A 12,545-nucleotide genomic window follows, 5' to 3' on the forward strand; every position below is an offset into this window, starting at 1 on the left:
GACGGTGAGACAGAAGGGAGTAGACAGGGAGTCATAAAATCATTGGTGCATAATGGGTTTGAGGTTTATAAAGGATTCTTACAATTAAAAAAACATACGCACATACTGAGCTGATGGGAGCAGAGGCAGAGCCCTACACGCAAACATTAGGTGGAGCTCTGGGACCCCAAGGAAGTGGGAAGAAAGGATTGTAGGAGCTGGAGGGGTTGAAGACTCCGAGAGAACAGGGCTCACAGAATCAACTAAGCAGGGCTCACAGGGGCTAACAGAGCCTGGAGCGGCAATCCCAGAGCCTGCATATGTCTATGCTAGGTCCTTGGCTTACAAGCTATGGTTGCTTAACTTAGGATTTCTGTACGACTCCTAACAGTGGGAGTGGGGGTGTCTCTGACTCATTTGCCTGTTCTTGGGACCCCTCCCCTCCTCCTGGGTTGCTTAGCCCAGCCTTGATAGGAGGGTTTTTGGCTAGTCTTGTTGTATATTGTTATGCTGTGTTCTGTTCATGTCACTGGGAAGCCTGCTCCTTTCTGAAGGGAAACAGAGGAGCAGTAGATCTGGGGGAGAGATGACGTGCAGAACGGAGAGGAGTGGAGGGAGGGAGAGAAGTATAAATAAAAAAGAAAAGAACAACAAAAACAAACAAAACATATACTGAGAGATTTGTAAGAGGGAGAGACGATAAGGAAGTTAGACATGCCTCTACTTGGCTGCAAGTAAAACAGCACCTCCCCGCCAATGCTAACCCTGAGCTTGATCAGGCCAGGTGCCCACATGCCTCAGTGTCCCTCCTAGCTCTATGAGGTTTACAGCACTACCTGAGCCTCTGCTTGCCCAGCACACTCAAGGATCAAGTCCCATAACTCCTCCCTGTAACTGCTCCCTGGAGGAACTCCTGAAGGCTCTCTCTCTCACCTGCGTCGCCCTCTAATTAAACCCACTTCTCCCAAAAGACAGACATAGAAAAAGAAACAAGGCCTAATTCAATTCGATTCAATTTCTCTCACAGAAGCATCGCCTCAATACCACGGATGTATCCCAGCTGCAGTCCAGGCAAAATACCCACTTTGTGCTGACCCAGAAACCTACATGCCACATTGTTTCTGTACCAAAGTCCATTCCTGATGTCAGCCATGTGCCTTGGAAGAGGTCTGAGATTTGCTTGTCATGTAAACTGCCATGTAGCCAGACGTTGGTAGTGCACATCTTTAATCCCAGCACTTGGGAGGCAGAGGCAGGCGGATTTCTGTGAGTTCGAAGCCAGCCTGGTCTATAACATGAGTTCCAGAACAGCCAGGGCTACAAAGAGAAACCCAGTCATGAAAAACCATAAATAAACAAACAAATAAATTGCCATGCTAGAGAGCTCAAAAGAGAACATAGGGCAGCCTCTAGCCTCTGTGTAACAGCCCTCAAGGAAATGAATCCTGCTAATAACCACATAGGTAATCTGGGAAGACCTTTACCATAGCGAGGGGTATCTCTTACACTATTCTGATTGCTTTTCAGAATTCAAGTTCTCACTTTGACACGAAGATGTGCTGACCTTAGGAAGGCTCTCTTCTTCCCCACATGAAAAATCTGGATAAGCATTAGGGAACATATTATGGCACTCCTTTCTCGCTGCCCTTCATGAGGTAAAACTAAATAGACCGTATAGCCTTTCCTCACCAGCTCACCCAGAGATATGAAGATGCACGGTTAGAACCAACAGATCTCAAGGGTTTGAGGTCCCAGTAGGTCAGACCACTCTAGAGAAAGTCACTGGGTGTTTGAGAACTTACACTGAGTCCCATGTGGCTCTTAGCCACCATCCCAGGGAGCAGGAGGAAACTCTGTGAAGCCGGTGGGTGAGGGAGGGAGCCTGCGACTGGCTTTGCAGATCCCACTATACAGATTAGGAAGGAGAGAGCGGGCAACTGCGCAGAAATGTGTCCACCTAAGCTTTCTCTCCCTACCACATTCCCACAGCAGATGGTGTGTGTGTGTGTGTGTGTGTGTGTGTGTGTGTGTGCGTGTGTGTGTGGTGTCTGAATATCACACAGTGCTGGTTGTATAAAAAGACTTCTAGTTTTAACTGAGGCTCAGCTCAAAAACACAGTTAGTGACTTTTGCTTTCCTCAAAGCTGCTCCACTGCCTTAGGCAAGACTGCCTTTCATGTGACCTGAAGACCACTAGTCAGGGCTGCTGGGCCACTGGCTTTTCGAACCCCACTTCTCTTCTCTGCTGGGTGTGGTAGCACAGGCCTGTAGCCCCAGCACTTTGGAAGGCTAAAGCAGGAAGGTCAGGAACCTGGGGCAAGTTTGCACTAGATAGCAAGATCCAGCCCAGCATTGGCTTCATACAAAACCATGTCTAAATATATATATATATATATCAGCTTTTCTGTTCATCTGGCGTTGTTCTGGGGTCAAGTGCTCACAGCAGGAGCCTTGAAGTAGGCAAAAACTATCCCACCTGGACTCAGTGTATCACCTCTCAGGTTCTGAGCACTGTGTTGGTGTGGTTCTTGGGGGGAAAAAGTTATCATATGCCACTCATGTAGTGGGTTGCTTGTGTAAGTCTCTTAGTGTCTTCCCGTAACATCTTCCAGAATCTAGGGTCTTCTCTCTGCTCTGTGACTCACACAGGCAGCTGTACCTCTGTGGCCAAATCTTTTTCCTCTCCTGTCTGAAAGAAAATAGGTTTTGGACCTACAGTCCGTCATCTTCCCAGGTGTAGCGCACGTCATCCCAGACCACCTACAAAACAGCACTCCTTCATGATGGTTCTAGAATGAGGCGTTAAGTTGTAAGTGAACACCGGAGAATTCCATGCTAAACCACCTCAGGATGACACCATGGTCCTCCTGTCAGCCTCTGGCCTTATGCAGACCCAAGAGCCCCACACCAGCATGCACTTTCTAGAAGGATTTGTTCATGCTTTCTCTTTGGGAATTCCAGCTGAAGCAGAAACAAATGGGTCAGTGGTGGCGGTTCCCAGTTCCTGGAGAGTACATCTCTGTAACTTCAGTCAGTCTACACAGGCCAAAACAATCTACTAGGAAGTGCAGTTTTCATGTTCCAGTAGAAAATAATACCATGTCTTAAAATATCTACATAGCCCAAACCTCATTTAACTACCGAAGTGACAATGGTGGCGACCACAGGAGTATTAGCATTGAATCGCTGTAGAGCCCATCACTGTGATTGGTGAGAACAGACCGTGTGCTGGGCTGCATGAGTTCTATATGCCTTGCGCACACTTCCTCCATTAACCTCAATGCAGTTCTCCAGGCCAAGTAGATAGAAGGGGTGCCTATAGATGGGTGTGAAGAAAAGCTCTACTCTCGAGGCCCCTTGCTTTCCTGCCTACCTCCTATGGCCCCTCTACAGGTAACTACCAGAGCGCCAGTCACTGTGGGCCTTGTCCAAAGGTCCCGTGTCGCACCCCTGCAGTAGACTGAGAAGCAGAAAGATCAGTGTCTTAGAAGTTTGCTGTTGGGTTCAATCTTTCCTCCAAAGTCCACCCCGCACCCTGGGCAGTTTGTTCCACTTCTTACAGCTTCATTTTCCACATCTTTTAAAGATGTATTTTTTTATTTTATGTGTATGGGTGTTTTGCCTGCCTTATATGCACCACTGGAGTGCCTGGTGCCTGTGGAAGCGAGAAGCCATCGTGACACATGGGTGCTGGGAACCAAACCAGGGTCCTTTGCAAAAACAGTAAGTGCTCTTGGCTACTAAGCCATTTCCCTAGGCCCCATTTTTCTCATTTTTGAGAACGTAAATAAGAATTTGTAGTTTTGATTAGATTAAGGGGAAATAGTGTAGCTGAAAAGATCAGAGACCAGCAAGGACTGAACAGCCAATATCTTTATATCCATTTATTTACGTTGTTAAAAATCTACAATATTGCCTTGGGAACAAGATGCATCACAAAACAGTCCTCCTTTCATTGATGGATTAGCTGGGAATAAAATCATTCCCTGATTTCTGTCACAGCACTCACCAGTTTCTTTATGCAGACTGTGAGCGGAATAGTGGCGGTCTACACAGGAGCTAGTTTTTTGTGGGTTGTGCCTAAGGAAGCAGGAAAAGGAAGGAGAAGGGAGACCCAGGGAGCCAGACAATCCCACATCAACACCAATAAGAGGGGAGACGGCAGGAGAAAGCATCCACTGCCAGGTCCTCAAGCGAAGTGTACTACAGGTTGATAAGCTCCCATATTGCCCGTTAGCCGTGATACCCACCAAGGCTCCCACTGTAAAAGCAACTCCCCCCTACAACTAACTCCAGAAGGCTGGGGGTGGGGGCTACACAGCAAAGCCCTTGATTAGTATGTAAGAGGCTTTGGTCTCCATCTTCAGTCCCATAACATAAATAGATAATAAAGACTCTAATATACATGTTAATATTTTTAAACATGGTCAAAATATGCACATTCTTTACTGAAAATACCAGCTTATAAACACATATTAATGATACTTTTTCTCAAGCTGGGCATGGGGTGCACACCTGTAATCCCAGCACTCAGAGAGGCACAGGCAGGTGGATCTCTGTGAGTTCAAGGCCAGCCTGGTCTATAAGGAGAGTCCAGGACAGCCAAGGCTACACAGAGAAACCCTGTCTCGAAAAAAACAAAAAACAAAAAAAAATTTTTTTAATTAGTTTTGGACACTGAGAAAAGAAGGCTATAGAATATAGGAAAGTAAAAACTTGGATGAGGGGGTGAGGGGATAAAGTGGCCAGGCTGGGTCCCTAGTGTCTGGCGAGGCACAGGACTGCCTACACTGAGCCCTGAGGGATGGGTAACAAGCGAAGACAAAGGAACCAGAGTCAGCAGAGACATCGAAGATGAAACTGAAGAGGAGGGTGGGCTCAGAGATCTCCCCTGGACAGAATGTAGTACCTACAAGCCAGTAGCAAGCAGGGGATGCAAGCGATGGCTTCGCACACGTAGAAACCACTTCTCTCTGAGACGCTTCTGCACTGTCCTCCTCACTGTGAGCTTCTGTTCGCAGCTCAGTTGAGCAGCTGTTCACCCTTCCCAATGCCTTCGGGATATGTTCAGTCCCACTGTCTACCCTGCCCTGTACCCAGGACCCTCTAACCAATGTACTCCCATTCTCTCTGTGTCACAGATGTGTTCAGTAAAAGGCAGTTAGAGCCCTGCAGAAGAGGTCAGTTTCATGAAGCTGTTTGCCCATTTGTCTGTGTCTCTTCCTGTGTCTGTGTCAGTGTCTATCTGTCTCCATCCCTCTCTGTCTGTCTCTCTCTCTCTCTCTTTCCCTCCCTCCCTTTATCCCTCCCTCCCTCTTCAGCCATGGCTACCAATCCATCTCCCATTGCATCGCTCACATCCCTCCTTCACACCACACATTCTGGAAGCTTCCCTGCCCTATACATTTAGTCCCTTGGGTTCCCATAACCGTCATGCCATGCATGACCCTTCTACAGTCGTAACAGCTCTCTCTTTTTCTAGTCTGAGGGTTCTACGCCCTCATTTGTTGACTTTCTTTCCTCCTGCCAACACCTTAGTAGTAGCTCCTTCGTGAGATTGTTGTCTCATGCGTGTCCTTCTCGCTGTCCAGGCAATGTTGAATCAGGGAGTGAGGGAGATGTGGCTGGCTAGCTTGCCTTACCACATCCAAGTGAACTGGTTGCCTATAGCCTCTGGTTGGCTGTAGCAGTTCCTGTGGCCACGTGCTGCTCTCCATGCCCAGGTGAGATCCCACAAAAGAAGAAAGTAAATACTGGCATTCCTCCATCAGAAACCTCAACCTGGCTCAGTGGCTGTTACCTCTGTGAAGACCCTGAGTTCTAGATTGTACCTCCCCTGTACCTCCCCTGCTGTTGCCTGGTCTTGAGACTCTATACTTCCACCTGGGCCTATGGGACTCTCTCCTGGCCATTTGGATTGCTGGCCCATTACCAACCTGGTGTCCCAGAAGCTGCCCTGGCCCTCACCTCTATGTCCTAACCCATTAGAGCTCCATCAAGTGGATCTTGAGATGTCAGTAGAAACCGTTTTGCTTCTAAATGCACAGCATCACTTTCTAGTTTGATGTCTTGTTGCTGTTGTTGTGTTGTGTTGTTTTTTTGTTTTTTGGGGGGGTTTGTTTGTTTGTTTGTTTGTTTTGAGACAGTTTCTCTGTGTAGCCCTGGCTTTCCTGGAATTCTCTCTGTAGATTAGGTTGACCTCAAACTCAGAGATTCCTGCCTCTGCCTCCCAAGTGCTGGGATTAAAGGTGTGCACCACTACTTGCAGTTCTGGTTTTAAGTCTTAATCAAGTGTTAAAAAGGAGACTTATCTAGTTGTTTCTTAAAAAGTAGTGCAACTACAGTACAAAGCAAGGGGGAAACATCTAAATGGGATCACTTGAGCTGGGAACAGCTCAGTGGCATGGCTTGCCTCACATGGAAGGGGTTATAAGTTCAATTCCCAGCACCGGAGAAAAAGAAGACAGCAAACACTGGCCCCAATTTGCATTGGGAGAGAAAAGAATTGAGATAAAATGCACAGTGCCAGAAAGTCAGCCTAGGCCGAGCTAACACAAAGTACAGGACCTGCCAGAGCTTACTAAACTCCATGCTCTATTCTGAAATAAAAAATAATGATGAAAGGGGTAGCAAAAAAGTCCAAGAGTGATGAACAGATGGTAGCGGTACTGTCTGACAGCTAACCCAATTCCAGCATCTTCCCTTGCCTTGCAAAGGGCCATCATTTGGGGCGTGGTCCCTCCATGGCAGAGGCAGCTGAAGGGACTGTGATTGAAAAGCAAATCATCAGAGCCCATGTAAACCCGAGATGATCCTATGGGGGACCCGAACCTCAGGAGCCTTGAGTGGGCTAAACAGCCCCGCAGTCTCCCCACATAGGCTTTCCAGGCAACTGTGAATACTCAGGCTTTGAGGCCATCGAGAGAGAGAGAGAGAGAGAGAGAGAGAGAGAGAGAGAGAGAGAGAGAGAGAGAGAGAGAGATGTGCCCAGAGTCGTATGGCAGTACACTCTGCTATGCGTGGCTGCACATAGTTTATCTGAGCCACAGAACAACATCTCGGTTTAAAGCATGGGTTCCCCAAGTGTGGCCCCCAGATCTGTGGTAAGTCATCTCCTAAAAGCTCACTGAAACTTCCCATTCTCAGATTCCTCCCAAAACCTAGGAAATCAGACACTCCAGGGGTGAGGCCCAGACCCACTGTATACTTTAACGAGCTCTCCAGGAGATTCTTATTTGAGAATCCTGGCTTAGAAAAAAACAAGACCTGCTATAAAAAGTAGCTCTAATCCCTCCCTCCGAATAAAAACTCATTATTTACAGCATGGTCACATAAATATCTATTTTCCTCTTATGGAGAGACAATTTAGCATTATCCTCAATGACTCTAGAATATTGGAGGTTTGTCTGATGTATTTTGATGCTAATTACTGCTTGCTGTCTCGGTGTCCCAAGATTGCTATGTAACCTTGCCTGAAAGCCTATTCCAATTTTGGCCAATAAAAAGCCAACACACCTGAGCAGGGAAAATGGGATAGGTGTGGCTAAGGTTTACAGATTTTGGGAAAGGATCAGAAGAGGAGGGAGACCAGAGAGAGGAAGACAGGAAGGAAGGAGGCTGACATGATGGGTTAGGAGAAGGAGGAAGCCCATGGCCAGTGTGGATGGAGATTTGGCCCAGACAAAGAGCATTAGCGAGTATTTGGGATTATGGATGTGAGGTAGCTTGATAGAAATTATTAGAAGCAGATGGCATGGGATGGGGGCAGAGTATGGGATACATGCCTCAATATGGGAGGTAGTTTAGGGGATTAATTTCTACCCTATCTCAAGTTAACTAAGGCTATTTTAATATACAATAGGTGTCTGTCTTCATTGATTGCTAGCAGGTTAGAAAATGCTGCCATACACACGCCTTTAATCCCAGCACTCGGGAGGCAGGGTCAGGTGGATCCTTGTGAGCTTGAGGCCAGCCTGGTTCACAAAACGAGTCCAGGACAGTCAAGGCTACACAGAGAAACCTTGTCTCAAAAAAAAAAAACAAAAAACAAAAAACAAAAAAAGAAAATACTGCCATAATAATAATTATAGGCCTAATATTAAACATTATTAGATCTTACTGATAAATTAACCACAAAACTAGAATGCCATGGAACAGTGCTGTGGAAGTCATCAAAACCTGGTTTAAGCACACTGCATTGGGAGAGAGTTACCCTCCTATGTAGGCTTTGTTCGCTAAATATTATGGATGTTTCCTGGATCCCCCTCAGCATCTACCATAGAGGTTGTATAAATCCCAGCTGAAGAAAAAAATGAGTATGATAAAGGGAGTAGGTGAGGGGAGGCGTAGCCGTCAGCACAGAGTCTTCTGGAAGCTGCAGACACCATTTGCACCTACATCCATATCCAGCTCACTTCCGCTGCGGCCGAAGAAAGTAAAGCTGGGGCTAGGGCAGGCTGCTCAGTCCTGGGTGCTCCAAGCAGCAACAGCTGGTAGAAAGGACGGATTAGTAAGAATTCCTAGTTCCTGCCTGAGAGAAGCTCAATTGTCTCCTCCGAGGATGTCTGAACAAGAGTTACAGAACTGGCACGCACCAGGAGTGAACACGGAGGAGTCCCCTGCTCGAGCACGGTCTTAAAAAAGGCAAGACAGGGACAAATTGCTAGGAAGTTGCATTTTTACAGCAATTGGGAGGCAAACTCCTTACCAGAAATGGAAACTCATGTGATATCATTGCACTGCATATGAATTATTAATGTTTATAATCCTTTTTTGCCAATTAGGTATTCAAGAAGGTTCCTGTTGACATCATCTTTGACATCATAATGCTTCATCATTCTAAAAGCTTAATGAAATAAATTATTGCTAGAAAAAGAGAGATCAAACACACTTTTTTTTTTTGGGGGGGGGCACTCACGAGACTACCAGAAGCCAAGTAGATAATGAAGACATTGTTTATCACTGATGTACAAAGAAGAAGGGAAAAATAACTACTGAAACCAACCGGAGCTGTAAACAGGACCAAATGGCAAAGCCTTCCTTTTCCTACCCAAGAAGTCAGAAAGAGAAGAGGAGCCACATGGCTGCCCAACTATCACACACTCAGGGCAAAAGAATTCTTATTCTAAAATGCAAACGTATTTTATTTATTTATTTATTTATTATAAAATCATCTCATCCATGTAAGGGCACACAGCTCACATGAAGTTTCCCATTGAAAAAGACCACAGAACACTGAGTGAGGGGGGCGGGTTAAAAGGATATTATTCTTTTAGAGCGTTTGTGTAAGTATACCTGATCTAGTTTCAAATGTATAATTTCTGAGGTTTATTTAATACAAACTCACGTTGGATCACTGAAGTACTGCCATGCGCCCCCGCACCCCACCTCCAACATTCCTAGTAATGACGCGGAATACATTAAGCTCTTGTTTGGAAATCTTGTTGATAAAGTGAGTTAAATTCCTTCCCAGGTCAAGCCTTTTGACACTTGAGCCAAGTAGCATGACATTTATTCAAGCTTATGGTAACTGCTAATAATTGGGACTCATTTTCTCCACCAGTTTTCACTCTGTCTGGTGTCTAACAGTCTCTTGAGGAAAGCATTAAGACACAGAAAAATGGTCTCATTCATTTTTTTTTTTCCTTTCACTAAACAAACACCAAGTAGCTGGGGTTGCCAGGTACTAAAAATGAGTTCCTTGCTACCGTGAAAGGCAAAAATACCAAAGTTTCTCTTGAGCAACCAAAACGAAATACCACAGAGTTCATGAGCAGTCACCATTCTCAACTGCGGCTCCAGGCCTTCGAATTCCCTTTCAAAACCCCAAGCAAAGGATATTGCTAAATGTAGCATTTTTTTTTAACACCTTGACATTTCTTCTAATGCTAACTTTATGTTGCTGCTGGCCTCAGACCCAGAAAGCAGAGACAAAAGCAAGTATGGTGGCCACCTGGTGTCTCTACAGCAAATATCTAATTGAATCCAGGTCTTTAGATAGACTGTTGGCATTCAAAATTAAGAAATGAAACTTACTCTTGGCACATAGTAGGCATGTAATAAACGGTATTTTTACATTAACAGTGGTCACAAGTATTACCAGAGAAACATCACAGATACTAGTAAACACTGGTCACGTTTTATGTGGCAAGCAGAGATTCCATTTTACAAAACTTAAGCCCATCAAAAGGCAGCCCCCTCTCCCCCTTTCCTCCAGAGCATAAGAACTCCGTCCAGGAAAGACCAGGGTCTCCTCACACTGGGCCAACTGTTGAGCATATTTTTAACTACTAGATGTACAATCGTGTCTTTGTCAAGGAATCTTGGAGTGGTCCCTGGTGATCCACTGACTACATAGGAGCTGCCTATCTAACATTAAGAATTTAGAATTTTTCCTATGGACAATGAGCATGTGCCATTGCTATAAAGCAATTAATCTGCCACAGTGAAACTCTCTTGGGTGTAATAACACTTTGAAAACATATAGAAGGACACTGTTGGAATAAATCTTCGCCAAGAACTATCTAGAGACCCTTTTAACCATCTTTTTTCACATCTTCGCAATTCCATTCCCCACTGAAAGACTGTGTGCAGAATCGCCATCCTGAGGCAGCTGCCCTGAACCGATGGCATCCCAAACTCTAGCTGGGTTCTCTCAATTATATCCAGGATACAGTCATTCCAGAGAAACACTATAGTGACAACAGGTTCCCCTCAACTCCCCTCTGGTCCTTTCCTATAGCTCTTCAAACATAAACAGCCTGATTCATTCACAAATCCCTGCACTGGCCCACTGTGCTGAGAACTCCATCAAAGCCTTGCTGACTCCCAGGTGAAAATCTGAACCTGCAGCGCTCTAATATCCTGGTACTTAGGATGCACCACATGTAGATCCAGCTCAGCGCTCAGATTTCATTCAGAGGAACTCACATGCTCTTGGTGATGCGTACCCATCTTTCTAGCTACATCCATTGGGCTACAGGCGGCCCTCCCTCAGCAATAAAAAGGCCGCCCCAACTGCTTCCCTCTGCATAGCACTCTCCACCTGTACCCACCTCAGGACCAGCTAAGGTTGTTCCTCCACCCGCTCCAGGGTCTTTTTCTTTCCTAATTCCCTGGGCCTTCACCATCGGCAAAAAATGAAAAGTAAACTCCTCTGTAACAACACTCTTCCCTAATCGATCGCCCAACTCCCGCACGAGCCCCTTACCCAGTGCAGACCCGACGGGCAGACCCCGCCAACAGCCCTGCATTTACCTTGACGCTGGTGTAACTGGTCTGGGTCTCGGCCTCGGCGCTACTGCAGCAGTGGCGCCTCCGGCCCCGGCAGGTGGTTGCAGCGGGGCCCGAGGACCCAGTGCTGCTGCCACTGCCCAGCTCAGCTCGGGACCTGCGGACTCGGACAGCACCTAGGGGTCCCGCGGCACGGCTCGGGGGCATGGCGTCGGAGGCGTCGGTCCGCACGAAGAGGCCGTGCAGGGGCGCCCTGGGGCCCTGCGACACACTGCTGGTCTGGCGGGGCGAGTTGGACTCATCCGAGTCCCGGCAGTAGATCACGCCGCTCTGGGAGACATGGATGCTGGGTGCGCAGCCCATCCCTCAGCCGGGCTTCCCGACGCGCGCGCCCGCCAGCGCCCCCGGGGCCACCAGGACTCGGAGCTCCGACTGCCACCTGCAGTGAGGGGGCGGGCACAGTGACGGTGGTGTCCAGACTGAGTGCCCCCCAGCCTAGGTGGCCACAGCTCTGTCGGGCTCGCCTCCGTGCCCCCTGGCGAGCGTCCAGGGGCAGCGCGCGTCACCCCAACTTTCCCTCCCGGTCCATCTTCCTCCCAGAGCGGCAGAGCGCGCGCACACATACACACACGGCCGGCGCGCCCCGGCGGCCGCCACCCTCCCCGCTGCAGCGCCCCAAACACGCACCCTGCGCCTCCGCCCTCTGCTCCGCCTGCGCCTCGGCCCGCTGCCCAGCTCCCCACACCCTGGCCAGGGCGCCCGCCTGTCCCCTTAACGTCCCCCTCTCTTCTTGGTCTTCCCCACTTTCAGCCTTTACAGGTCCCCTCCCCATCTCTGTCCTCCTCAGGGTTCCCAAGGGCCACCCCACTGCACTCAGCTCACTGCCTTTCAGTGCCTGGCATTATGCCTCAGCATCACCCCCAGTTCTTGGCTGCCCAGAGGCCTTGTCCCTTGGAGTGCTCCATGTCCACATGCCCACCTAGCGCTCTAAACCCTCTCCCCCTAGTCTCCACAAGCCCCTCTCTACGCCCAGAACGGCTGAGCAGACCTTCGAGGTAAATATCTTCTCAAAAACACATTTTCAACGTATCTCTGAGTTGTCACCAGAATACCTTTCCCAAACAGCAGGGAGCGTATAGCTCAGGCCCACCAAGCCCACTGACGGGCTTGTCAACACACTGAGTTAAGAGATTCTCTCATAGCTTGAGTCTTTTTTCACTTCAATCCCACCAGCACCCACCTTCCCCCCCACACAAATCTTAAGGTTTGCCCCTTAGTGGCCCAGCCTTTAGAAAAAGCCTGTCTGCAAACCCTTCAGAAGCTCATGCCAAGAA

General features: G+C 47.9%; 1 protein-coding gene across 7 annotated transcripts in view; it reads right to left on the reverse strand.

The window, feature by feature from the left end:
- The window catches only part of Pde8b (phosphodiesterase 8B), a 191,191-nt gene extending 179,360 nt beyond the window's left edge, over window positions 1-11,831 (reverse strand). For all 7 annotated transcript variants that reach the window (XM_051172341.1, XM_051172338.1, XM_051172335.1 and 4 more), the window contains exon 1: window positions 11,236-11,831. In XM_051172341.1, coding sequence (XP_051028298.1) covers window positions 11,236-11,574 — 339 coding nt within the window. In that variant the 5' untranslated portion in view covers window positions 11,575-11,831. The remainder of the gene's footprint in view (window positions 1-11,235) is intronic.
- Between the last annotated feature and the right edge of the window lie 714 nt (window positions 11,832-12,545).

The sequence above is a fragment of the Acomys russatus genome, chromosome 30 (assembly GCF_903995435.1).
Source record: "Acomys russatus chromosome 30, mAcoRus1.1, whole genome shotgun sequence".
Taxonomy (NCBI): Eukaryota; Metazoa; Chordata; class Mammalia; order Rodentia; family Muridae; genus Acomys; species Acomys russatus.